This window comes from Strix aluco, chromosome 9 (assembly GCF_031877795.1).
Source record: "Strix aluco isolate bStrAlu1 chromosome 9, bStrAlu1.hap1, whole genome shotgun sequence".
NCBI lineage: Eukaryota > Metazoa > Chordata > Aves > Strigiformes > Strigidae > Strix > Strix aluco.
This window is the reverse complement of record NC_133939.1, coordinates 30919617-30946057: the sequence shown is the minus strand read 5'-3', so window position 1 is coordinate 30946057 and position 26441 is coordinate 30919617. Positions and strand designations below refer to the sequence as shown.

The 26441-nt window shown below is 44.7% G+C and overlaps 1 protein-coding gene across 2 annotated transcripts; it reads left to right on the top strand.

Annotated features, from left to right (window-relative positions):
• The first annotated feature begins 872 nt into the window (after positions 1 to 872).
• Positions 873 to 5486, top strand: RAP2B (RAP2B, member of RAS oncogene family). Of its 2 annotated transcripts, XM_074834417.1 has the most exons (3): positions 873 to 2689; positions 3219 to 3283; positions 4510 to 5486. In XM_074834417.1, the coding sequence occupies exon 1, from the start codon at positions 1101 to 1103 to the stop codon at positions 1650 to 1652; it is 552 nt and encodes a 183-aa protein (XP_074690518.1). In that variant the 5' UTR covers positions 873 to 1100; the 3' UTR covers positions 1653 to 2689; positions 3219 to 3283; positions 4510 to 5486. The 2 variants fall into 2 exon arrangements, with proteins under 2 accessions (XP_074690518.1, XP_074690517.1); XM_074834416.1 differs by having other exon boundaries at positions 3219 to 5486.
• Positions 5487 to 26441: the final 20955 nt, after the last annotated feature.

Below are 26441 nucleotides of genomic sequence, written 5' to 3'. Positions count from 1 at the left end.
GCACTGCTGTTGGCGGGCCACGAAGTGCAAACAGCATCAACATCTGGGAACCGCATCTTCAGTCTGGAAGATCCGCCGGTCCCGACTTCGGGCGGACGGGGAGAACGCAGAAGCTGGGGTGTCTTGGGCCGCTGCCGGCCGGAGCTGCCGTGGCCCACCAGCCCGGGGGGCTGCCTCTGCTACGGGCCAGCCAGCTCCAGCCGCCTCCCCCGAGGAGCCCCGGGGGGCGAGGGAGCTGTTCCCCCCCGGGGGGCGAGGGAGCTGTTCCCCCCGGGAGAGCTTTCCCCAGCGGGGAGCGGGCACCGCCAGCCGCCGGGGCCAGCTGGGCTGACAGAGGGGTCGGGGAGCCGCGGGGGCTGCTCGGGGACCCGCCCGGAGGGGTGGCAGCTGCCGGGGCACAGGCCCTGGCGCCGCGTCGCCCTGGCGAGGGCCGATAGGGAGGAAGGGCCCGCGGTGAGGTGATAACCGAGCCGTGCCCTCCACCGATAAAGGGGCGAGGGGACCCGGAGCTGCCGGTCCCGCCGGTTCTGCCCGCGCTGGGTAAGCGCGCCCCGCTCCTGAGGGAGCCCCGCCACGTCCTCGAGCCGCTTCCCTGAGGCGGGCGGCGGAGGGACACGCACCCCCCTCGCCCTCGGGCCCCTTCCCTGAGGCGGGCGGCGGAGGGACACGCACCCCGCTCCCCTGCCGGGAGAAGGGGCGGGGCGCTGCGCGCGCGGCTGCCCGCCCGCCGCCGGCGAGCCAATGGGGGCGGGCGGCGGCGAGGCCGCAGCCAATGGGGCCGGGGCGGGGCGGGCCGAGGGGCGCCCTGGGCCACGGTAGCGCCGTCCCGCCGGCGGCGGCAGCTCAGCCTTCCTCTGCCTCCTCCTCATCCTCCACCGCCTCCTCAGCGCCTGCAGCCGCCGCCCAGGGCCCAGCGCCCGCCCCCGGGGCTGGCCCGGCACGGCTCCGTGAGGGGTGGCCGCCCCCTCCCCGCCCCGGCGGGCTCCTCCCGCCTCCCCTCCCCTCCCCTCCCCTTCCCGCCCTCTCTCCGCCCGTCGTGAGGGCGGGAGGGAAGCGGCAGCCCCGAGCGGGAGGCGAGGGAGGCGGCGCGCCGGGGAGCCATGCGGGAGTACAAGGTGGTGGTGCTGGGCTCGGGCGGCGTGGGCAAGTCCGCCCTCACCGTCCAGTTCGTGACGGGCTCCTTCATCGAGAAGTATGACCCCACCATCGAGGACTTCTACCGCAAGGAGATCGAGGTGGACTCCTCGCCGTCGGTGCTGGAGATCCTGGACACGGCGGGCACCGAGCAGTTCGCCTCCATGCGGGACCTCTATATCAAGAACGGGCAGGGCTTCATCCTGGTCTACAGCCTGGTGAACCAGCAGAGCTTCCAGGACATCAAGCCCATGCGGGACCAGATCATCCGGGTGAAGAGGTACGAGAGGGTGCCCATGATCCTGGTGGGCAACAAGGTGGACCTGGAGGGCGAGCGGGAGGTCTCCTTCGGGGAGGGCAAAGCCCTGGCCGAGGAGTGGAGCTGCCCCTTCATGGAGACCTCGGCCAAAAACAAAGCCTCGGTGGACGAGCTCTTCGCAGAGATCGTCAGGCAGATGAACTACGCCTCGCAGCCCAACGGGGACGAGCAGTGCTGCTCCTCCTGCGCCATCCTCTGAGGGCGGCGGCGGGCCGGGGCTGGCCGCGGGGACACGGCGGGGAGAGCGGGCGGGAGCGGCTCGGCGGCGGGGGGGGGGGGGGGGCGGCAGCTGCCGAAAACAACACCACCACCACCCCCCCCCAAAAGAGAGAGAGACACACACAAAAAAAAGAAAAAAAAGAAAAAAAAAAAGAAAATCCTCATCGTGTTGGAAACGTGGCTTTTTTCGGCATGTCCGTTTCGTCCCGTCTTGGTCGCTGCATATTTCCTGTCGGTGTCCGCCGCGGCCCCGCGCTGGCAGCGGGCTCGGGGGAGGAAGGCTTCGGCGAGGAGCGCCCGGAGGAGCGGAGCCCTCCCGGGACAGGCGCGGGGGGCCGCGGCGCGGAGCTCCCCATCTCTCCGCGGTCGGGCGCGGAGCGTCCCGCCCCACCGCCCCGCGGATCTCTATGCAAAGCTGGGCGGCTGCGCCGGGGCGCCCAGCCGGGAGAGTTGCACATCTGAACTGGGACTTTTAACTCAAAACACTGATGCCGGTGCAGTGTGGGGTGCCAGAAAGCGTCTGCTGATGATTCGTGAAATAATTTTCTATTTTGTTTACCTGCTGTATCGGATGAGAGTTTGCAGGAGAGTGGTAGCGTGTTGGTTTTTTCCTGTTTGTGTTTTTGTTGTTTGTTTGGTTGGTTTTTTTTAAATCAGCTGTGAAAATGTTACAAATCTGCACAATTTTTTAGGTGTGCGTGTGTGTGTGATTTCGTTTTTATTTTAATTTTTCTTTGGCGGGTGGGAGCGGTGGTGTTTTTTGTTCCGAGGGTGTTTTCCTTTTAGGTTGGCAATAACTGATTTTGATGACTAGCTCTCTAAAGTGCAAAGACTTCCTATACGGGATGCAGGGCCAACAGCAACCCTGTGTCTATAGAGTGCCTTCAAAACTCAGCTGTTCCAGCCGGTGCCAACCTGTGAAAGCTCCACAGAATCCCATTATCTACTACTCCAAAAACTACTTAACAGTTTCCTTGCAGTAATCATACCGAACAAGCCAGGACAAAAGGGCCTATTGTTAGTGGAATTTATTTCTTATTTCCATCTGAGCCTTTTAACTGTAATTTCCACTTCTTGCAAGTTCGGGCTTAATTTACTTCAAATTTACAAGAATTTAGCCTTTTGGGATTTTGGGGGGTGGGCTTTTCTTTTTGTTTTGTTTTTGTTTTTCCCCTTTGGTTTTGTTGTGGGATGTACCTCCAGCCAGCAAAGAAGGAAACGTTATCGTTGTGATGTACCAAGAAAATTCTAACAACTGTCATTTTAATTCCAGACATGCATTTAAGAGATGTCTATCCATTTTAAGAATTTTAATACAAATGCTGTTTTTTAGAAAACAACTTTGTGCGCTTTTATGTATTACATGAAACACGAACTTTCACAGAGGCTGTTAATCCTGATTTATATCTTGACAGAAGTGAAAGGTGGGGGGGGGCTCAATTTGGCTAAGGAGAGTGTTTAAAAAAAAAAAAAAAAGACAAACCACAAGATTGTTGTTTGACGTAATAATCAATCATTTTTAATAGAGGTTTTCATTTGTGTTTAGGTCCTGACCCTGTGTGATGTCAGCGTGTGAGTGGAACGCAGTTTTCACTAGGCAGCTTTAGGAAGGTAGCGTGGCTTTTCTTGCAAAAGGGCCTTGTAAGATTAGGCCCTTATTCCTTACTGGGAATAGCATCATTTATTGGGGTAGAATTCTAAAGGTCAATTATTTATAAAATTTAAGCTTTTAATCTCATTGCATTATAACTCTTTAAAATTATGCATCAGATCATTATTTCTTCCCTGGTTTGCAGAGGGGTTGGGGTGGGGGGAAACCTGTACCTTCTGTCATTTGGAAGATCTAGGGAGTTTGTTCACCTCCATTATCTTCCTCTCTTAGTCCCTTCTTTAAAGATTAGCACACACCTGCAATTCTCCCCCCCAAAAAAAATCCCAAGAAGATTTGAAATTATTTTACCACATGAAAGCAAAAGTTGAGCAATGATGTGTAAAGGGGCTTTTAATCAGACCAACTGAAAACTAACTGCCATGATTCCTAATGTGAATCTAGTAATTTCTTCTATTTTAAGTAGAAAAACTTTCCGCTTCAAGCACTGGAAGAACAGTGTTTAGTATTAGTTTAATTCTATGTATTGCAATCCCAGTAAGTGAAATTAAAATTATAATTATAATCTTGTGTTTTAGTTGAAAAATGGATACTTATTTTAGCAACATCCAGTATCTACTGAAAGTTTGGAAAAGACTGTATACTTAAGTATTGAAGGTGTATCTTCCCCTGAGCTCACGTGTATCCTTCAAAACAGCAAGGACCTGTTCTGATACAATCACTCGGGTTGTTATCAGTCAGACTGATACAATCACAGTTAAAAGCAATGAGGGTTGGAGAAGGCAACCCTACTGACAGTCCCTCAGCTTCTGTCACATAGCAGACAAACTGATCCAGTCCCCCATTTTTTAAGTGAAAACTGAAAACCTCTTTGCAGCTTACCTTCCAGAAATTTCTAAAAATTAATTAGAAGCCAGCTCCTCGAGGACTTCCATGTTAGAAGGGCAGGGAAATAATGCTTAGTAATAGTAGAGGGTTCTTTTAACAAAACTCCTGCATTGAAAACTAAGAAAGCTTGACTGCTGCCATGTCTGCAGTTTAAAAAACTTCATGTCTGAAGTTTAAAAAAAAAAAAAAAGCCGTAGATTTACATCTCAGCTATTTTGCCTTAAATTCAATGCGATCAAACACATTTTGACACCCAACAGGCTTTGCTCTAGATCAATGCATTGAAAGCCAAGTTGTTCTGCTTCACAAAAACTGGTGTTTATTCTGTTCTCCCCAACAGATAGCAGATTCTTCATGGTTTCTAGTGCCTCCTGTTTCCCTACTGCCGGTGTTGTGATTGAGGAATGATGCAGAAATGGGTGTTCGTAGCACACAGCGGCACGTAAAGTCCAGTTTTTCTCAGTTAGCAGAGCAGCTGAAGGCAGCCTAGTAAGTTCTGGATCATGCTGAGCTTTTTTGTAGATACGTTCTAGTTCTTGCCAAAAAGGTGTGTCCATTAAACAGCAAAATGTTTAAGATGCCGTGGCATGGGTCTAATCAGAGTTTTGAATGTATTTAGATGTTCAATGTTCTCTTTGACTTGGTGAGGACAGTACAAAAAGTCAAGCTCGGTAGTCTGATCTTCCAAATACTCTGAAGTGTTTTGGTGCTTGTTAAACATAAGCCTTGTCTATAAAGTAGAGAAAGTCATACTGCTTTAACTTGACTGAATAATGAAAGCTATATTAGCTTCGACACTTGAGGAAAATGTTGTATCAATATAAAGGTACTCTTTTATTCCTTTTCCCTGTGGGAATATGTTATACCCATGTCAATACAAAGGTGGTATATAGCTCTTTTCACAGTGAGAATGGCAAATATTTAATGGATTTGGAAGAAAAATTATATTCCCAGCCAAAATACTTCCTGACAGTGCAGAAACTGTAAACAAGGCCTTAGTTTAAGGCTGGTCTTATGGCCACATATTTTGCTGTACATAATGATTGTATTTTTAAAAATCCAAGCTTGTTCTATTGCAAGAAAGCGTGTCTTTGAAATCCTAGTCCCTGTGATTGTAACCATGCAGTATTCTCAACCTCATTTGCAGTACAAGTGTGGTTCTTCTCACCATGATGCTCTGGCTTTATTGATGCTTATGGTTCTGGAAATGGTGTTGAATTCTGTGGCTGTGGGATTCCTGATGGTTCCAATACTCTCAAAACAATGTATGGCAAGTTTTTGCAAAGGGCATTTTAAATAAAGGGCAGCTGGCTCTTTATGACTTCTTCATTTGGATACTCATCGCGTGCAGGTGTTGTTAAATATCGGATTTCCTTGAGGAGTGATAATGAAAATGGAAGTTTCTGCATTTTAAGAATTTTGTATGAAAAGAAGTGTCATGAGTGTTCTCTTGAATCTTCTCCCATTCACATTAACGGACAACTCCCACGATGGAAAATGGAAAATGGTTGGAGCTCTGCCGCTGTTAGAAGCTCTCCTACTCTCCAGGTTTGTATAGAAGGCAAAAGCCAGACACTTCTTGACAGACCTTCACTGCGTCTTGGGGAACTGCTCTTTGGAGTGCTCTGGTGAGATTGGAGACTTGTGGGAGAAGCAAATATGTGCAGGAGCTCTGTTCAAAGGTTTTAAATGATGATCTTCGCAGCTTACAACCTGCTCCTACAGTGTTCATAGCCTCGTGTAAAATGTGTATGTTAAAAAGGTTCTTCCTGTCACACTGTTACAGCATGGTGCTCCAGCATCTCATTTTTGTAGGAATCCAACATCTGCCCAACTTCTAAAACTCTACTTGGGGCTGACAATCTTTGGTAAACGTGTGCGTAGCAGATGAGAGTGATTCAATAGCAGATTTTTAGTTCAAACAGCTAAAGATATTCATGTGAGTGATAGTGATGAGAAATGGAGTGGAAGTGTGTTGCTGGGGCTGTGTGCATTGGGTTTGGGTGTTCTTGGTTTTGAGTAGACTAAGGGTTTGTTAGTCTGTGATCGAGAATCTCACCGTATTTCCCAAGTCAGAGTCATTGTGTGTGTGTATGTGTGATTCTGACTTCACTGGGGTTAGAATTGAAGTTCTTGCCCTACCACAGATGACCTCAACCTCTGATCTCAGTTCTGCTTGTAGTCAGTATCATGCTGAAGAAAACGCCCAATGAAGCCTGAACTGGTCGACCGATAATAGGCTGGAGCAGAGAGATTTACGTGCAGAAAGCTTAAGAACAGCCATTAACATTTCCCTATAGCTATTTTAATTTTTTTGAAGGGTATGACTGCTCTGATACACATCAGGTGCTGCTTTAATCCTGTTGGTGCTAGAGCGTAGTGATTCAGTAGATGGCATGTTGTGCATAAAGCAAATACTATCTGTAAATACTTCATCTGCAATATCTAACAAGGTCTTGGATCCTATATAAAACACTGTAAAATTAGAAGTCAGTTAACCAGAACTTGTAAGTTGTTCAAATAAGTCCTAAAATATTGGAAGCAGCTGTTCTGTAACAACTTTATTTTATTTTGGCAGTCTTTGAGTCTTTTGGAGGTTTGGGCAAAGAGGAGACTGATCAAGGTTCCATAGCTTTGTTTTGGTAGTCCTCAACAGAGAGATATTTTTAGGAAACTGGTGTCTGTCATATAACTTCAACTTTAATGATTTGAAACCCATTTATTTCTACAAAGGTCTTTAAGGAAACATTATAAAAGTGCATAGTTAATAGATCTGATGTTCAGGTAACAGACAGATCCCAGATGTTTCTCCTCTGCTTGATTGACTGATTACGATTGCAAGAAATGCTGCAGCAACTAGTCTGATCAGAAGGACATTGCTAATTTTTTTGCCTTTTGATATAGTCCTGTTATCCTGCTATATTACAGTGCTAGGACAAAATGGGATGTTTGAGGTTGGTTTTGAGGGTGGTTGTAAATGGGCTTCTGGGGGAAAAACTAATCTGAAATGGAAGTTGGGTCTTTTTTCTTTGAATTGGGTATTGAAAAAGGTACAGGCCAGCATTTGTATCAGTGTTCCCTTACCAGTTTCCCATTTATGGGTATATTCATCTAATGCTTTGTTTCTGCAGTGTTACTACTGTTATCACAATTTAAACAATTAGGATGAATACTTACAAGTTCAAGTTATTTTGTTAGAGGTAGAATTGCAGGTAAGGCAGTAAGCACTGAGCTACACTTGAATACTTGCATTTGCTCTGTTATTAGTAGGCAAGATATTCAGGTGTAGAGCCTGATGTGGGTATCTGAAAAGGTTTGTTTTAGCTGCTAGAAGTGATTCACCTAAAAGTGTTCCTGAGAAACATGACTGTTGATACCCTCATGATAGATTTTGTTCTGAGAGCTGAGAACAGATGCAAGAATAAGATGAGTTTGCTTTTGAATTAACTTGAGTTGTATCATTTCCCTGCCTTGCCAAGAGCTTGCAAAACTGGTGGTGGTCCTTCCAGCTGTGGTGTCAGCAGTCCTGAGGTGGGGAAGCATTGTGCTTTCCTGATGGGAGAGATCATTTAAGTTCCTTATTATCTTGCTGCCTCTGAATAGTTTGCTGCATCTGTGACAGTTAGGAATGAAACAGAGGGAGCGAGACGTTTCTGACCTGCAGAGCTGTAACAGGGGTGTCTGTCTTAGCCCTGTGTCAAAGCCATGCCCTACTCCTGGTTTCCAGCAAACACTTAAGGCTTTCTACATCTCAGTACCTCCGACTCTTATCTTTTGTTGAAATGTTGATTTCAGTGCAGATGAACTGATTCTGCGTGAGTATTTGGTTCTGGAATTGCAGCACCAAATGAAGTAAAGGAAGACAATTGAGAGAGAGATTGAGGCCACAAGAAGTCATGCAGAAAGGATGCGCTCACTTAAAATATGTGACTTTTTTCCTCTTAAGACAGACCTAAATATTGGAAGCAAGTTTTTGAATGTTAAGTGACTAGCAGAAATCTTGGTTTAACCAAGCCTTATGCTTAAATCTGAAAAGATACTAGAAAGCCTTTTGAGTTGGAGGTATGGTACCTGAATGATTTCAGAGAATTTTTTTTGTGATTTTTCACCAACTTTGGTTTGTTTAAATGTTCTAAGATTTATTATTGTGATAGTTATCACTAGATAGAGGATGTGTTTAAATATGATTTAATATTTATATTTAATACTGTAACTATCTTCATGTTGCAGGGATCGATACACACAATAGGCATGAAGTGAATGTCTGTTTACTTACTGAAGGCCTTACAGGAGGTAGAGAATCCAGAGGTTCAGGCTTATGTTTTCAAAAATGGTGATGCAAATAATAATGCTTGATGTAACTTTTTGACTGTACAGATGACTTCTCGTTGCTCAGAATAAGAGTCTTTCAGACGGGTGATGATTACCGCTTCTCTTCCCTGCTGCCTGACTAGCCGTGCCATTGCATTTTTTTTGCCTGTAGTGAGGAAGAACTGTGTGATCCTGCTGCTGCCATGGGTGTTTGTGAGACATGGGCTGGCTTCATGACTTCGATGCTCGCTTGACACTCTGGCGTTCTTCCTCTTGTAGGCTGCGTGGGGGAGGATGGAGCCTGGATGGCGCAGTGATAGTGAAGTGATTATCAAAATGCAGGGATGGAGAGCTGGCTCACCCCTAAACATTGGAGAGGGTGTATCATTGTTGGAGTTATACTTGAAACCAAGTATCCATACAATACGTGCAACTCCTCGCTCTTCAGTGTTACATGTTCATTAGTGGTTTGTTCTGGGAAAGCAGAAATCCTGCAAGATGACTGGAGACCTTACACACACTCCTGTGGCCAACATCCAGCAGCGATGTCCAGCACGTGCAGAGGAGAACGCTTGGGCGTTCTCAGGAAGAAGGATGCACGTGCATTGTAGCCACTCTTGCTCGTCCAGAAAGGTAGATTGAAAGATAAGTCTTCTGCAGATACCCTGAAAATACCTTCTGTAGATACATAAAATAGATTTTAGAGGCCAAAACAGTGAATCTTTTTGTGTTTCTTAAGAAACGCGTAGTGTGATTTCTGTCTAAGTTCCTTTCCTGGATCACAGTTTCTTCCCCCGGCGCACCACCCCTCATCCAGCGATGAGGTCTGGTGTTTGAGACTCTTGTGAGGGATCAGAAATTGAATGCGTGTTCAGCATTTTCCACATCTGTGACACAAGTAGGTTTGGGGTGTTACTGTACATACATGTCTGTGACATACAGTGCATTAAACAATGCACCTCCCCTGCATTTTCGTGAGAAAGATTTAAGTGATCAGGAAGTAGCAGTGCAGGGCTGGTAAAATACTGGCTAGGTAGGACAGGGTTCTGCGATGGAGGGCTGTTTTGGGTTTGTGGTGTGGGTGGAAGCACGACATGCATTGCCAGGTTGTCTGGACGCCAGACGTGATTTGTGTGGAAGGGTAGGAAGCAGGATGTCTTGCAGGGTGACTTTGGGAGAAGATGGGTTGAATTTTTCTGTTTCAGGTATAAAGAAACATCATTCTGTGTGTATGTTCTGAATATTATTTTTCCCCCTCTGTGGTACTAAACAGATCCGAAAGCGCAAAGAAAGTTTGTGTAATGAGTGTGTTATCCACCAAGGATGATTTTGATATTCTGAGTTTCTACTGAGTTTCATAGCTTCCCTACACCACCAATCGCCAAAATCTCTTAAACTGTGTGGAACTTTATGATAATGAGGGTTACAGTGTGACTCAAGGTAGTTGGGAGCCATATGTATTTAAGGATGAGATTAGTGATAAGTTCATTCCTTGAATGAAGTAGAGTAATATTACATATCTCAATTTAGTATTGGGAGTTTGCTGCCAAGTTTACTTGATGATTAACAAAATTAAAATGAAAGCATGCTACCGAAGTACTTGAATAATTAAGTTTCTAATGTTTCAGATCTTCATTTCCCTCTTTTTCGGAATACTCTGCTGTCTTCCAGTTCGGTTGTCTATTTTCTGCTGTATTTCTTATTTCAAATACAATGTTTGCTTTAGTATGGGTTTTGCTTTCTCTTTGGTTGTTGGATCTTTTGGTGTTTCCTTTAATTAAAGGAAAAATTAGAGAGTAAATTCACATTTGAATTATTGTATAGCACAAGCTGCCTGAATTCCAGAAATACGTGCCATGTGCTCCATGTATTTTTGCAATAAAAACAAGTTTAAGGAGAACACTGTACACTTAAGGTATTTCCAAGGCCTGGACTCTCAGCAGAGAAACAGCTTGAAAAAGCTTATTTACCAAAGAACTAGGTCAGCCTGGGAGTGAATTAGAGTGTTCACAAATACTTAGAGGTTTATTCGCTTACAGTATTGCTATACTTCAACCTCTGTAGTGAGAGTGAAAGTTACAGAATTCTGAGCATAAATATTTATGCATACATACAAAATTGTATCTGCTATCCACAATCTGGGAAACACCCACATTTTTTCTACTCTGAGGATAGAAAATCAGGAATTGGGTGCCTGCACTCACTGAATATCAGACCAGTGGCATAGAAACTTAGGTATGTGTTTATTTAGCCAATTTTAGGTGGCTCAAAAGAGTTTTCTTGTTTCTTTTCAAGCATTTTTGACCTGGCACAAATTATTTTTCAGCATTGCTAAACCAGAAAATCACTGTGGTTATTAAACGTGTGCAGCCTTTTACCAGATGTAGGGAGAGCAACCTGCCGAACTCGTCTGAATTGTTTGTGGTCAGTGCTGTCTGTGAATAAAACTCGGAGCTTGTGTCTTACCTCTATATTTCTTGTGATAAGGAAATGGAACCCAAACCTGTCTAGACTGAAATACTATGAGTTCAAGTGCAGATCTTCTTGGATTCTTTACAGACTTTATGATAGATTGAATTGCTCAATGTGCATCTGGTCACAGCTTGTTTCAGGTGTGCATGAGACACTTCCTTTATCCTCGCTCAGGGTTTTTCAGCACTTAGAGTAGTTAACAGAAATTAATTGATGGGTAACTGGAGTTCATCTGGCAAGCGTGTGTGTGCATACTAATATGAAGACATAATCTGTATTATTCCAGGATGTAAACAAACTCTAAACAAATGTGTTAGGTATCCTAATGGTCTACAGTAGAATTTTTAATTTAACTTCATGACTGAAGTTGTATTTGTGTACTGACCTCCACTGTTAGGAATCTGAACGTGACTTATTCTCTGATTCTATAAATGTATGTATGCTGAATTCCCTGCTCTTTTGTAACCCTATTGAAATCAGAGCCTTATTTAAGCAAACAAAAGCAGAATTTAACCTCAGTCTGCATTTTAAATATTTCGCATGCACTTAGTAGTGTCATCTTTGTCCTTTTTAAAAGCTGTAATTTCATTTTTTTTAAAAAAAAGTCTTCCCCTGTACCTTTAGTTGAGTTTTCAGATGTCTAAAATGTAAACTTTTTTTCTTCCCTTCTATGGGTGTTTCTTATCTTGAAATGATACTGCGTTTATGTAAATTGTGAATGCCAGCTTGAAATGGCAATAGGTCTATATGATTTTTTTATACAGTTGTTTCTTCCCATTCTGTCAGAAGTTTTTAATACGTTGTATTTTAATATCAATAAGGTTTGTTCATACTCATAATTCACAGCCATTAGACAACCCCTTATACCTGTAGTGTTATCTAGTTGATCTGATGTGCAGGAGCACACAGGTAGTACGCGCTGCTGGCCCAGGGGGTGGGACGCTTGCAGCTTAATGCAGTTTGCATTTAACAGCATTTCTCTGTGGAAATGACAGAACCCTTTGCCCTGTGCTGCCCAGAGGATGTCAAGGCAGGCTTACAGGCACAGTGGTTTATTTGGATGGCAGGTGGCAAACATTGACTAACAGCACAAGTTCTTTTTGGTGATGGTTTGAAGAGAAAAGGGGGAAAAAAAAAAAAGGGGGGGGGAGGGGAAGTGGAGATAAGTTGGAAACCTTGCACTAGTGGCCAGCCAGGAAGAGAAGCACATTGGGTTCTTCTCAGATATGGGTCCTGCTCTGGGTGTGCTCTCCCGTGCAAAGAGCAGTCCCCTGTGGCGCTGTCCCCGCGTGGCTGGCTGGTTTGCCAGGACCCGCTCGGACTCTGCCAGCTGCTCCCGTTTCCGATGCTCCCGGTGCTGGTCAGAGCGCACTGTGGTCGGGTGCTGGCTGGGCACTGAGCTTGGTGCCCGCTGGTCATTTGGCGATGTGTGTTGGCTGTGTAAATGATCGCTCTCTACTGGGTAGTCACCCTGCAGTGATTGGCCAGCCGCCTGAGAGAGCAGGGGGTCTGTTGCCTCAGCCTTTGGAAGCTCTGTGCCCGGAATGGGTCACACTGCAGCGCCTTGTGGTGCCCATGGGGTGAGCGGCCTCGCAGCGGGAGCAGTCCTGGAGAGAGTCCACGATGTCTCAGAGTGAGGATGGAGGTTATGTCCTAAGCACGCTTCTCTGCAGCTCCTCTATGCTGTATCAAAACAGCGTAAGTTAGAGGAAACCATCACTTTTTTTTATTAGTTTTTTTTATTTTGCAGCTGATGCCAGGAGCTACATAAGCCCTTGAGCTATGTCAGAACCAGAGGGAGAACAAAGGGTGTCTCTCCCTTCTGCCTTCTCTGCATTCAGAAACAGATGAACTTTGTGAGCCTTGGGGTCTGTGGGTCACTGCAGAGGTGTATGGTCCACATATATAAAAACATATGTATTCTAAAATCAATTTTTAAAAATTGAGGTTCTGTGCTTGAGGAAGCAAGACTTCAGTGTCGCTTTGGCTAAGTACTACACTGTACTGTAGAAACTTTGAAAAGAGAAGTATTAGTTCCTTTAGGTGGCCCCACCCTTCACTCTTTGAAGGAAAATGGAAATACTTCTCTCTCAGATCCAAAGGTTACATGTAAAACATATGATTTGAGCAGGCTCAAAATTGAATCAATTTGAAATTGTTACAATTTTTATTCACTTGAAACTGGGTCAATTTCAAATCAATCTCTTTGAAAGATTAAACACACTTACTTCAAAAAGGGCTTTTGTGCTGATCCATCACAGCGCTCAAAATTAACAAAGAGGGTTGATCCAGCAGAGTGTTGGAAAAGGCGACGTTTCGCTCCTGTGTTACGGCATTGTAACAGGTAACAGGGCGCATACCCGGATGTGGCTCCAGCTTTCTTTCAAGGGTAGGTATTATTTTTAAGTCTAATCACTATCCATATGGAAAAAGAAAATATTTTTTTTAAAACCCTCAGGAAAGGTGCAATCTAAAAATAGCGATTGCAGGACTCTGGAAGGATTATCATAATTAATTTCAATTACCAATGCAAAACAGGTTATATATCCCTGTGCTTCACCATCTCCTGGAAAATCTAACGTTCAAAATGTAGCATAATCAGATTTTGATTTACGCAAACCCTCTCTGGAAGACAGTATGCCAGTCTTTTGTTTTGCTGCTGCCCGTAAGGATGCAGTGATTCTGTTTGTTTCCCTGATGGTGGGTTTCTAGCAAGCCCTGCCCAGCGAGGGTGGAATAACCCCTGACTGATGGGATGGTGCTCCTGCAGCTTTGTGGTACCATCGTTATGCTGTGTGGAACAGAACAGCTTCGTTGGGAGGCATTGAGGTGTCCCCCTCCAGAAAACCTGCAGCCTGGTGATTAGAGCCCTTCCCGGGGACGGTCACAGTCATCTCGTGGGACTCTTGTCTCCCCAGTTCACGCTCTGCAGGGTGAGCTTCGCACAGGCATCCATTCGGCTTGTTTCCAGCAGGAACTCGGGCAGCTGAAGAGCGAAGAGCACTTGAGCTTTGCCCTGTTTGCACACCAGCAGCCCACCTCTCTGCGTCAGCAGGGTCTCGCTAGAGGAGCTGTGCTCATTTGTCTTCCCTCTTTGGTAGATGATCATGCCTGCTCCCTTCGTAGCTGTAGAAGAAAAATGAAGATCTCGGCACACTTCACTGTTCTCGGCTTCCTCACCTCTTCCCGTTTACACACACACAGTTCTGCTTCCTCCCATTCTACCCCAACAGGAAAAAAAAAAAAAAAAGGTGGTTGAACTCCTATTTGGGGGTGCTAAGAAGGAAGCACATGTTGTCATGTCTGAATTTGGAGCGGGTGGATGCTCTGTTCAGCTGCAGCCACCCTCAGTTCCCCCCCTGCACGCCCCACGAAGATGGGTGGCTGTGGAAGTCATTATCCTGCGTTGCCCAGCACCTCCAGCACCCAAGGGCTGAGCGTCATCTTCTTCCTTGGCAAAATGCAACATGCAGGGAACGCTGCACAACAGAATGACTAGCTCAAGAGGTTTATACAAAGGTTATAAATAATTTAAATTTCCAATCATGGGTTATTCCAGTCACTGCTAATTTCACCAGGCGTAGAACAGGCACCACGTGAGAGAAGTTCTGCCTTGATTTGAAAAAATAATCTAACCGATGAATTGAAACACACTCCCTCTGAGCGTGGTGTGGGACATACAGTCTTTGAGCTCTGTGCAATAGTAACAAAACTTGCAGTCTCTAATTTCAAGCCATAAATGCTGATTAATGTTCAGGGTTTAAGGGTTTTAAAAGTGAAATGGCTTGTTCTGATTAAAAGCAGTCACCATGCTACTGACTTCCCTTTATCTGTTAAAAGGTTTATACTTATTAGATTATTTGGAACATAATGCTAAATAAATTTAAGATCTGTTGTTTACAGGCTACCGATTTCTACTATTTTTTGATCAGGCATCTTGAATACATGCATCTTCTGTGGTTTTTTTAGACGTGTCTGCGGTAGCAGAAGTGGTCTATGGCTCCGTACTTGGGTTTCATTTCTCTCTGCGAGCAGGTTTCCCAGAAGATGGTATCTTTTGGCCGCGTGTTCGTAGCATCTTCTGGGTCTGTACGTACATCAGGTCACACATCTTAGCAGGAGGTATATGCACCTTCATGGAGTGGTGCTGTTTGTAACGCTGTGATAAAGTGACGGTGTCAGGAGCTGCTGGTAGTTCATGGCTGTGTGTGTGAGACTCGATGGACAGCAGGTCCAGGCTCCCAGCAGGCTGCTGGTGCGGGAGGTGCCTGATGCAGCCCCAGCCTCTCACTTTCCTCCCACCTGCGCACCGGGATTGCAGGACACTTAACAAAATATAAAACCACCGACAGACTCGTGGGAGGACGTGGGCGTCGCGTGGCCCTGGGTGACTCAGTGGTGCTCAGAGTGACCTCGGAGAGCCAGAGCCCGGCCACGCTGAGGTCCCGGCTCTGCGCTGCAGCCGCCTGCTCGGGGCTGGGACCCGGCGCTGCAGTCGGCGAGGCGAGCGTGCCGAGGGGGGTTACGGGAGCAGCTGCTTTCGGAAGGTTTGCAGCTGCTTAATTCAGGCTTGGGAGCTGGAGTAATTGACTTTGGAAAAGAAAATCATTGTGTACATTATATTCTTTTTCTCAGCCATACTCATTTCCTAATATGTTTTAGGAGTTGGCATTTATGTTTCTCCATAACAGGGTAAAACAGAACTGGCTGGCATTTCAAAGCCTGTTTGTGGAAAAACTGAGAGTAAACATACATTTTTAAATTTTTTTTTTTTAAACTTAAATCACTGTCTACTCCGAGTTGTATTTGAATTGATAGATTCCAGGTCTCGCTCCTAAAGGGCACTAAGTGTATTAACTCCTGCCCTTAGCCCATCGCCTTCCAAGTCAGCCAGGGCTATCGGCAAATAATAGTCCTGGGTGCAGGGGAAGATTTTCAAGAGCAATGTACTCGATGCTTTCTCAGCTGAAAAGTGCCAGCCAGTGACTTAGTCTGTATCGATTAACAAGGTTTGTCTTGTTGCCAGTGCTCATTTTTATTATCCACACTTTCCTTTCGGGAATACCCAAAATAGATGGAATCAGTGCTTCTGCCTAAAGCGTGTGGCAGTTGGGATTTGAGATTTTTTTCTTTTTTTCATCACCATGAAGATCTGTAAGGAACTAACACTTTTATAAAGACAAGGTTCATGCCATTCTTCTCAAGGACAGTGACCATGAAGTTAAAAGCCTTCTACATAGGTTATACAGTCAGCTAGTTACAAAGTACATGAATTTAATCCCTTTTCACCATTTGTTGTTTGCCCTGTTATTATGAACACAGCTGATACTTGCTGTTGGAGATCAACTATTACATGCTTAGATGTTTCATTAACACAAGTCAGTCATACTTATTTTAAGGAAACCCCCCCTCCTCTTAGCTTTAATTTCTTAAATTAGCTCTTCATAATAACTGGTGTCTACATGGGTGTTCATTGATACATACATGTATGAAGTTGGTTTTCTGATTGGGGGGGGTGGGGGTGTAATAAAAATGCTAATTTATTCTTCCCATGTCTGCTTTTGACAGACGTGGCCTTCTAGGTCCGCTGGTGCAGGCTGACCCCTCCATGCTGGGGAAGGCGCACGGCTCCCTGCTCGGGGCAAACCCAATGGAGCGGGTAGTGGGGAGAGGAGGGGAATTTAGAAACAGGGAATAGAAGCTGTTATGTCAAAACTAGGTGGTATAAAACTTCAGATTTGGGTATTTTTTTTTTTTTTTTACATGTAGTTTACACAGAAAGGAGTGGAAAATGTTTTGTGCTCGGAAAGTGCCTGGAATTTCACTTGGAAATTTCAGATACAGTATTTTTATGTTTCATGCCCTGTAAGAAGAAATAGTATGTGTGTTGCTCCACAACTGTACCAATATATTAGTAAATATACATATACATTTACTACTGAAAACTTTACTTACTATACTGAATATGCTTAATTATTTGAAAGTGTTTTATTTCCACGCCTGATCAAAATCAAAACATTCCCTGGAGAAGTGTAGCATCACCTGTGGGGCTGGTGGAGTGCGTGGCCTGGCCATGGTGCCCCGGGGCCACTGCATTTGCCTGCCGCAGGGCTGCCCACCCCTGTCTGCTTGTGACGGGGGGCTCGTTCATGGGAAATTTTGTTTCCAGAACTGGAAAGAAAGCAGCTTTTTCAATAGGAAAATAATGCATGTAATCTTTCTCCATCCACTTGTAAAATCAGTTTTGTGGGTTTTGGGGTAGCTGGTGAAAGCTTTCTGTGCAATATGCGGATGCTGACTTTGAGTGCTACAAATAAGATGCTTGTCCCTAGTTCATAATTTGTTTTTTGATGGAACTGGTGTTGATCTGTGGATGGACTGATAGGAAACCAGTGGAGGGACTCCCTCAAGCTTGAAAGAAATTCCTATTTATGATTTATTCTTGGTGTTTACTTTGATCATATGTATTTGACCATAGGTTACTTCTGTCAAGCATTCTTGTTCTGGCATTAAGGCCAGGATGAAATTCAAGGAGACGCGACACCAGCATAAAGCAGCCCTTTTTGCTCTGCTCCAACTTTTGGTGATTTGTTTAATTAGAGAGTCCGTCAGAATCTCAGACCCAGATACTCCACTAAAGAAAGCACGAGCTTCCGTACAAGAATTTCACCCTGTCTCCAGGGCACCTTTTGTTGGCTTCTGATCAACTGTTTCAGATCTATGTTTCCTTTTCTTAATAGTAATGATGACAATAATCTCACTTTGTCTGAATTGGTCTTATCATTTTTAAGGCCTTTAAAAACTGCCTCATCAAATTTTGTACTATGAGATCCTCATTTGCCATTTTCTTTCTACTCTAGGTGAAGGTTCCCTAAGGAATGTGAAAAATCTTCCACATCTCTACCCTTACAAAGTGGAAAGGGTCTTTTCTGGTTGTGGTGGAACCTTTTTGTCTGTATTGGGGTAGATGACAAACATTTTCAAGGCACCTTTTTTGAGAAAAGTGTGAAACAAACAAAAAAGTCTGAGCTCCTGTCACACCTTCTAGTGCCTAACTGCCTCCAGACTCCCAGCTGGAGCCCGGCAGTTTCCCCAAGGGTTTGCCTCCAAGCTCTCCCTCTCACAGGCGCATCTGGGGGAGTAATATGCCCAGCAGCCCTGTGTAATCAGCCAAGTTTTATCTGTTTACAGGGTGTTCAAGTGTTATTGTATAAATCAGTATTTCAGGTATTTAGAAATATTTTGTATGTATTTTGTGTGTATCAATATTTTAAAATGATGTATGTAGTATAATTATTTAGTGATGATTAGTATTATTTTGTATACATTTTTTTGTCATCTTTTTTTATTTTCTTTTTTGTCTCTTCTGAATTATCACCTAACTGCGCTGTCCCACACTTCCATACCAATAGTGTAGAAACCTTCAGCTTGGTAAATAAGTGCTGGGCTTTCTGTCGTGCTTACAATCCTCTGATACCCTGATTCAGGGAACGGTTTTCTCTGCATAAAATTTGCAGTTTCTGAAACGGATGGTTTCTTTCACACACGGCTGGGCAGGCAATTTATGTGCTGATCACCATAGAAACCTGCAGATACATCACTTGGTCAAACCGTTTCCATGTTGTATCAGCGAGCTGGCATCGGAAAATGCAAATAAGGGGCGTGAGAGAGGATTGGTGAAAACATTGCCTTTTTTCTTTATTTTTACCAATGCTAATCTTTATTCTAAGTTGCCCATATTCCTTTTTTACCTCAAACTCAGGCTCTCTCCTTGGTAATCTTTCTTGTCAAGTTGCACCAGTTTTTCTGAGAGGTTGCGGCTGTCCCTGCTGTCTGCCCGGGATGAGGCTTTTGTTGTAGACCTCCTTCGAGCCTCGTTAAGCTGTCTGGTCTTTCTTGGGTCCCTTCAGACCTCCTGGGCAGCGGGGTCCTTACTGGCACCTTGAAGCATCCTGGATCCACCAGCTCCTCTTCTGCAGGGTGGGGCTGGTGAATTTTTATAACTTAGCTCATTCATAAATTGGCTGCATAGGATTGCAGGTAATTTCATTATCAAACGTTATTTTTTTTTTAATGCCATGCTATTGACAGTTAAAGCAATGAATGATTCTTGGGAATATTGAAAAAGGGGTTGATTTTCTTAAAAAAATGAAAAGGCAAGGAAAGGCTGTTTTACACTTGCATAAAGTGGGTAAATAGTCAAAGTATTTGTGATTACAGCTGGCCTGCAAATTAACACTGAGAATTTTTTAATTGCAGCTGACCCTGGATGCTCTGTGCTTCCCATGGCAGCAGGAGTTGTGTTAAATTCAAGACTGTTGGAGACAGGAGGAGGCTGATGCCAATAAAATGCTGCTTCTGTAGGAGGACAACAGAAAGGTACAAGAGGAGGAGAAGGAGGTTTGGTCTAGAGTACAGAGATGCCAAACGATGAGGCAGTCCTCATTATTCAGGAGTCTGTCTGGCAGTTTTTAATCACACATGCACAAGACTAAACACTGAACAAAAAAGGCCAGGAGAGATTGTGATTCCGCTGGGTTCCTGGGCTGAACCGCAGCAAGGCCCAGGATATCCCATTTGCACCAGCTCAGGATCTTGCCTCTCTGGATGGGCTAAAGTCAGGTTTAGGTCCACAGAGATTTCACTCAGCTTCTAAGCACCCTGGTATTCAGAGCACCGGCCTCGGTGCAGGGCTGCTGAAGCTGCGGGCCTCTCCCAGGGCCAGCACCAGGCTTCTGCACTCCAGGTCTTTCTTAGTTCTTTGCCTTTTGGGCACCTGCTTGTCATAATCATGACTCCTCATTTTGAGGCTTTCCCCCTTATTTAAAAGGTGCAAAACTGCTTGGAGCTAACTATAGTCTCTTGAGAAACGCGTAGAGATAGGAGGTGATAGTTTACCAGAAAACGGTGATTGTTTGTGTAAATGGGTAAGTACAGCGTGAGAGCAGCGTGCCAGGCAAGAGGGGCTGTGTGGAGGTGGGAGAATCCTCTTAGAACGTGTTATGGGTATGTCACAGGGCTTCATAATTTACTTTTCTTTCAGCAATACTGCCATACACGTTCAGCAGTAAAAACTGGAATCCCTTTTCCTACATCATTTCAAACCATGGTGACCAATTTAGTCTCTTTTATGAGTACCACAGCGTGGTGTGAAAGGAGGATTCCTAATTTGGCTACTGGGATTCACGTTTCATTCAAAACCAAAAACCTGTGCAGCTGACGGGAGCAGTTTACGTGTAGGAATAACTGGAACGTATTTTGCAAATACTGAATGTGATGGGCTAAGTTTTAGTGTAACCACTGAGGACCTGGTTTAAGAAAGGTTCTTCTTTAACTTCTTTTTTGAATGCAGGGGTGAAGAAAAGGAGCCAAAGCTGTTCCACGGTCTGAGCTGGATATACTGAGCCGTTTGCATGGGCTGGGGGAGGACACAGGGGAAATGATCGAAAGCATTTTGTTTCGTATTTTCAAAACCAAGTTTCATCTAGGAAGTGCTAAAAATATTTTGCTTTAAGATATCCTATTTTCAATTTAAAAAGTGATCAAAATTAAATGTGAAGGTGCTAGAACAAAAATCAAAATACTTCTTATTTTGATCTAATGCCTCATTTTTTTATTGGCTGAGTAACCTTAGATTGGTACTGTTTCTCCTTCCATGTAGTTTGAATTTTTTATGGTATTTTTTTAGTTTTCTGTTGGAAGAAGGTTTCTTTCAACACAGCGTTGTGATCATTTTAGGGTATCCGAGTCTTTTCCCATAAATTCAATAATAGCAAAGTTTTTAATGATTTTTTCTGGTTTCCATAACGTGCTGTTGTTTTTCCCTCCTTGTTCACTAAATGACAATCCAGACTTTAAGTTTTATGTCACCTGTCAGATGCTGTCATTCAGAACGGGTTGTGTGAGTCCTTGGATCTTATTTCCACGATAAGATTTATTTCCACAGTGAGGCAAGAATAGTTTTCCTTTCCGTGCATTTGATTTTTAGAAATGTATATGCACGATGTCTGAATGTTTGACATTACAGTCGCTTTTTCCTCTATCAAATACAAAATAAAATCAAAATTAAATCATGCCTAATGCATCTTATCAAACCCATGTTTTTCTTGGTTTTGAGATGAATTACTGCAATTTAGCATTTTTTTAATTGACCGCGATTTGACTTTGGAACTAACTCGAGCTGGTGTAACAGGGGCCTACTCTGGGGCCATTAAAGCCACACAGTGATTCTTCTCAGCATGAGGCAGGAATATGATTTATTATTTCTGTTGGTTTCAGTCTTCCTTTGATAGAAAACAGGAAGGAGTTTGATTTTCTAGAAGACATATACTGGGTGGATGAATAAGGTTTGCATATTATGAATGTTTACAGGTTCTTTGTTCAGATTGCACCCATGCAATATACACTATATTCTGGTGACTTGGCAGTCATCTAGGAGCTGCACATAATAAATCAGAAATTGCTGCTTTATATGCATAACTAGATCTATACGCACGCTCTCTACTGAGAGTGCTGTGCAGCAGACCGTTGATTTGCATGCAGCTCCTGTCAGATGGTGCTAGGTGATCAAGTCTGTGGTAACTAACCAATTCATAAAGACCAATTTAACATTTTTTTGTCTCACTAGGTTTTGCATTTGGATTTTTATCAGAAGTGCCATATTTCCAAAAGCTTTCTTTACTACTTGTTTCATGGTGTTCCTTTTTTGTTGCTTAACTTATTTTGGGCAGGACACCCTCAGTCTAAAGCTGGAAGGTCATACTCTGAGCTAATCCGAATGGATCCATAATGTCAGCAGCCATAGACTGGGTTACAGCCAGGCTCTGACTCTGAAGAGATGGACTGGTTTCTGGTGTAAAACTGTTGAAGCTGGCTTAAGATTTTGCTTACATTTACTCTACAAATAATGTGATATAGCTGCAGTTCTGTGAAGTTTGCTTGCAGGAAAGACAAGGCAGTAATGGCAGTTTCTGGGAATGATGAGAAAGGGGTGCCTCACCATGGTAATTTGTTCCAAAACAGGACACTCCCATTAATTTGTTTCACATGTCTTCCAAATCGTGAATGATCAAAATACTGCAAGATAAATATTTTTGTTATTATCAGCCCTCTTCTCCTTTTGTTTTTTATTTTTATTTGACTTAAAGCCTAAAATTTTAGAGTTGGGTTTAGGATTCGATATGTAAATCCAAGTCTTTCTGCAGTGAGGAGAGACAGCTGTTAATGTCTTTCAGAGAGCAGTATAAAATTGTTTTCAATGTTTTTAATCAGACTGGCAGATTACTAAGGTTGAATTATTTAAGACAATACTCTCTTACTTAAGAATGCATGAGGCAGTAGAAATGCAAGCTGCATGGACTGAAATGGCTGATGAGCTTTTGGTTTTAAAGTAAGCAACTTTTGTCAGGGATCCTGTGTCATGGCCTTTGAGTCCTCTAGCGCTTATAGTAGTTTTTACACTGGTGATTGTACCATTTTTGTTCTCTTCAGGAGAACCAGAAAGCACATCACTGAATATGACAGTAGGAAATGAAGAAGGGCTTCTCTGCCGCCCAGATAGCTCCCTGTCCATTGGCACCCATGCGGAGCGAAGGAAGAGGCGATGTTACACCATTGTCTGTCCTTGATTTGCAGCTCCCGACACTCCAGCTCCTGCTGCAGATAACTTAAACTACCAGCGACAGGGATGTGATTTCTGGAGAGGGGAGTAAGACCGTCTTCTGTATGTCTGCAGACTAGCAGAAACTTGGAAGCAGAGCCTAATTTTAGTGCTGGGCCCTCCCACGCCGTGGCATCTCTGGACAAAGCATCTCCTGCAATGTTTTCTCTTTTTCCTGGAACGTGTGTCACTGGCAGTTACAAATTTTTACCTCTTTCCACCTCTCTGTTTCACAAGCTTTTAGCCATGATACCTCTTTCCCTTTTAAAAATTCAGGTAGACAGACACTGTCTGTAGTTCTCTGAAAACGAGCCTGTGGGGGAATTTGGCACTTTTGAACAGCATCAGCTCTACTTTCTTGGAGGTTGTCGAACTTAACCTTTGTAAAACCATGAGGACTGCCATATGGTGGGCTTTGCAGTGTGAGAGCTTCCCCAACTTCTGTGTGCTGCCAGCTGCCCAGAGCCATGCTTGGGCTGACAGATGGGCAAGGGCAGCTCTTCTAAAAGCAGTCCCTACAGCTGAAATATCTGTTGCATCCTTCCCCGTGCAACGACCCCACCCTGTCTGCTGGGGCTGGTGCAGGTGGGGAGTACACAGGGACCTTCAGGCTGTAAAGAGGAGGCCTGTGCCGCTTCTGCCTGTGCAGGTACCAGTGTGACTGACAACTGGCCTGAGGCTAAAAAGGCATGAGAAACTCGAAGATGTGGAATTGAAGTAAAATAGTGTTATTCTCTCTGATAAAAAGGATGATGTGAGTAGACTCTGATTTTGGTAGAACTAAGAATAATTCCTGCAGTTCTCTGAGCAGTTCATCTGCCAATGGAAGACTTGTGTCTTGGGTAGGAACAGAGAAATTATCCTCTATCCTCTAGTTTTCTGTTACTCTAAGGCCTTAGGCTTCCATAGATGTTTCCCACAGTTTCACCCTACTGTCTGTAGAAATAATTGCCCAATAAAATTGTGAAGTATCACAGAAGGTTCTTCACGCCGCTCTGCAGGGATCAGCGTGGCGGCACCGGGTCTGCTGTGAATGGTAACAGTGCAGAGAAGACTTTCTGCCTAGCTGGATCACTGAAGGCGCTGTGGGATATCCTAGGTCAGTCCCAGAAGAAGTTGTATTATTTGCTGCCTCTGATGCAATAAATCTTAAATGGTTGATGACAGGTAGGCACCTCCTGAGTGGCTATCAACATCAGAAAATGAAGTGACGTTGGGCTGCTGCCTGGCCCCGCGTGCTAGCCCCTGCGCCTGGCCAAGGGCAGGCATCTGGTGGCACCGGGGGAGCCAGCCAGGTCTTGTGTCCCCATCCTCCCCCAGCTCTGCCTCTCCAGAAGGATGTCACGGCACTGCCGCATGTTGCAGAGCCAGGATGAGGGCAAGCTGGCAGCAAAGCATCACTCCTCATAATTTCCCAGTACGCCGCTGGCATGGTTCATGCTGCTTCAGCTGCTAGTTAGGCTGGACCAGGGTAAATGGGGAAAAAAAAAAAAAAGCTGGCTTGCGTTACCTTCCTCTCTGACTGCTCCAGATATTCAAGTGGTATTGCTGTTGTTCTGACTGATTGTGTCTTTGTCAGTGTCTGTCAGATGTTGGGAGTTTGGAATACGCCTACATGTGGCAACTCTGAGAGATTTGCTTTTTGGATTATGTAGCAAATCAGCCTGGAAAAAGCTGTTATAGGAAAAAGATGTGACTTTTCAGTCTGCCTGTAAATACTAATAGAAGTGGAGTAAATAGCCAAGAAAAATATACCCTCGTAGCTTGTTTACTTTTGCCTGTAATACTCCTGCTGAGCTAAAGAATTTCGAATTGGTCTTTATAGACCTGAATCGGTCTCATCAGGGATTTGAATAAAAATAGATCCTAAATGATACCATTGTAAAGCAAAGAGAAATTTTAAGGAGCGGGAATGAAAACCTTGCCAATTTGCCATGCACGCAGAACCTCATGTTTCCTTTGCTGCCAACAGCCCCACTGGGTTAAAGAGCATCAAGCTGTATTTAATGATTCAATTCAGCCTCACGGCCTAGAACTGTGTACGCTGCCATTCAATGCAGCCAGAGGGGTTTTTTGTTGTGTGGGGGTTGTTTTGGGGTGGGGGGTTTTTTATTACTGGCAGAAAGAACAAACACTTTCAAGCCACTTTGTGTAAATGCTGCTCTGCTTAGCAGGGTGCGAAGGAAGGTGGCTGTGAATAAAGGCCCCTGGCAAGTCAGTCCTGTTTGAACTGGGTCCATCCGTAGGAAATACCCAAACGCGATCGCTTACTGGGGAAACAGCTCCTGGGGATGGTTTGCTTTTTGTGCTTGAAAAAATGCAACATTATTTATGAAGATGAAATCTTGGTCACTGCTAACTATGTTGAAGAAGTTTGCTTTCTAGAGGTAATGCTGTGCAGGGGGGTTGTGCTGCCCTTCTGTTTATCTTCGTAGTGGAAAAAATAGTTAAAAGAGTACAAAGGTAAAAGTGCGGATCTGGGTTCTTTTCAGGGAAGACTTCAGGGGGACCAGATGTTGTCCTAAGATCTATCATTTGCCATGTCAGCTTTTCTGTTTCAAGCTTTCAGTATGTTGTAACATTCAGGCAGCAGTTTTGTGGTTTTGGAGGTTGGTTACTCTTGCAACTAACTAACTAACTAAGGGCTTCATGGGTCTAAACAAGATTTGTGTAAATTTGGGCCTCTTTCATTTCCTTAAGGTCAAGGTAAAGTCCAGATTTAGATAAATGTTATGGAGAGGAGAAATCTGGGTGGTTTTCCTACCATGTATTGTCTCATGTTTTGACTTACAACCAAGGTAGCTTTTCAGAGATTCTGCGAAATGGTTGTGTTATGTGAGAAACTCTAAATTTAGCTGCAGAATGCTTGTTTCAGCTTTCTCAGTGCTGAGTGAGCTGCCCCTGCCTGGGGTGTGTGACTTGGCTGGGGAGCGCAGGAAGGAAGGGTGGATCTGCTGGAGGTTTCCTGTCTTGCCGCAAGTACTGATGCACGCTGCTGTTCTTGCGCTTGGCTGGCTGCTGCAGCAGCGGCACAAGCAGGGCCCTGACATCAAGGCAAGAGCAATGGTTTCGTGTCACGTTAAGCCCAGGAGCCATCAGTAAAGAGCAAGCCTTCTCTTTTCCAGGAGAAGCACTGCTTTCTCAGAAGAGGAGTGGTGGAAAGGAGGCCACTGGAAGTTTGTTTTGGCTTCTTTTCTGATTTATTGCTAAAAGTACAATGAATGAACAACCTGTCTGACCGGACTCTGTCCAATTTCCCTCCCTCCTGCTGTAGGATCGCTGCGTACGGGTTGTTTTGCCTGGCTGATGCTCTGCGTCCAGCACAGCCTGTGTTTGTAGGGTCCAGCCTTACACGTGTTATTTCCAGCTTTACATGTATGTCATGAGTTGCTGCGTGGGACAAAGTGCAGAGGCAGCTGTAGAAGTACCAGAGAAGCATTTTATGCATGTCCAGCATTAAAGGTTATCCTTACAACTTTACCATCTGCAAATAGGAAGGGCTTGCTGAAACCCAGCTAGAGTTCAGGCTGACCAGGTGCCCTGCGTGCCCCCCATGCTGCATGTGGGGATGTGCCGGGGAGGTGTCACGATGTCCCCGCAGCTCTTGCGTGCGCCTGAGCCTGGCTGGGCCAGAGGACGGGCAGAGTCACAGACAGCGATAGCACTTGCCCAGGAGGAATGAGGGTGGGCACCCTCTGCACCAGGGCTCCTGCCAGCCATGCTGGGCCACCAGCTCCTTACCAGGGACCGCTTTGGACAGCTCAGCTGCCTGTGCTGCTCTTAACTGATGTTACTGAATTCATACACAGCCGATGTCATTGTGCTGGCAC

Coding starts and splice junctions, on each gene's coding strand:
- RAP2B (XM_074834417.1), top strand. CDS start 1,101: ATGCGGGAGTACAAGGTGGTGGTGCTGGGCTCGGGCGGCGTGGGCAAG.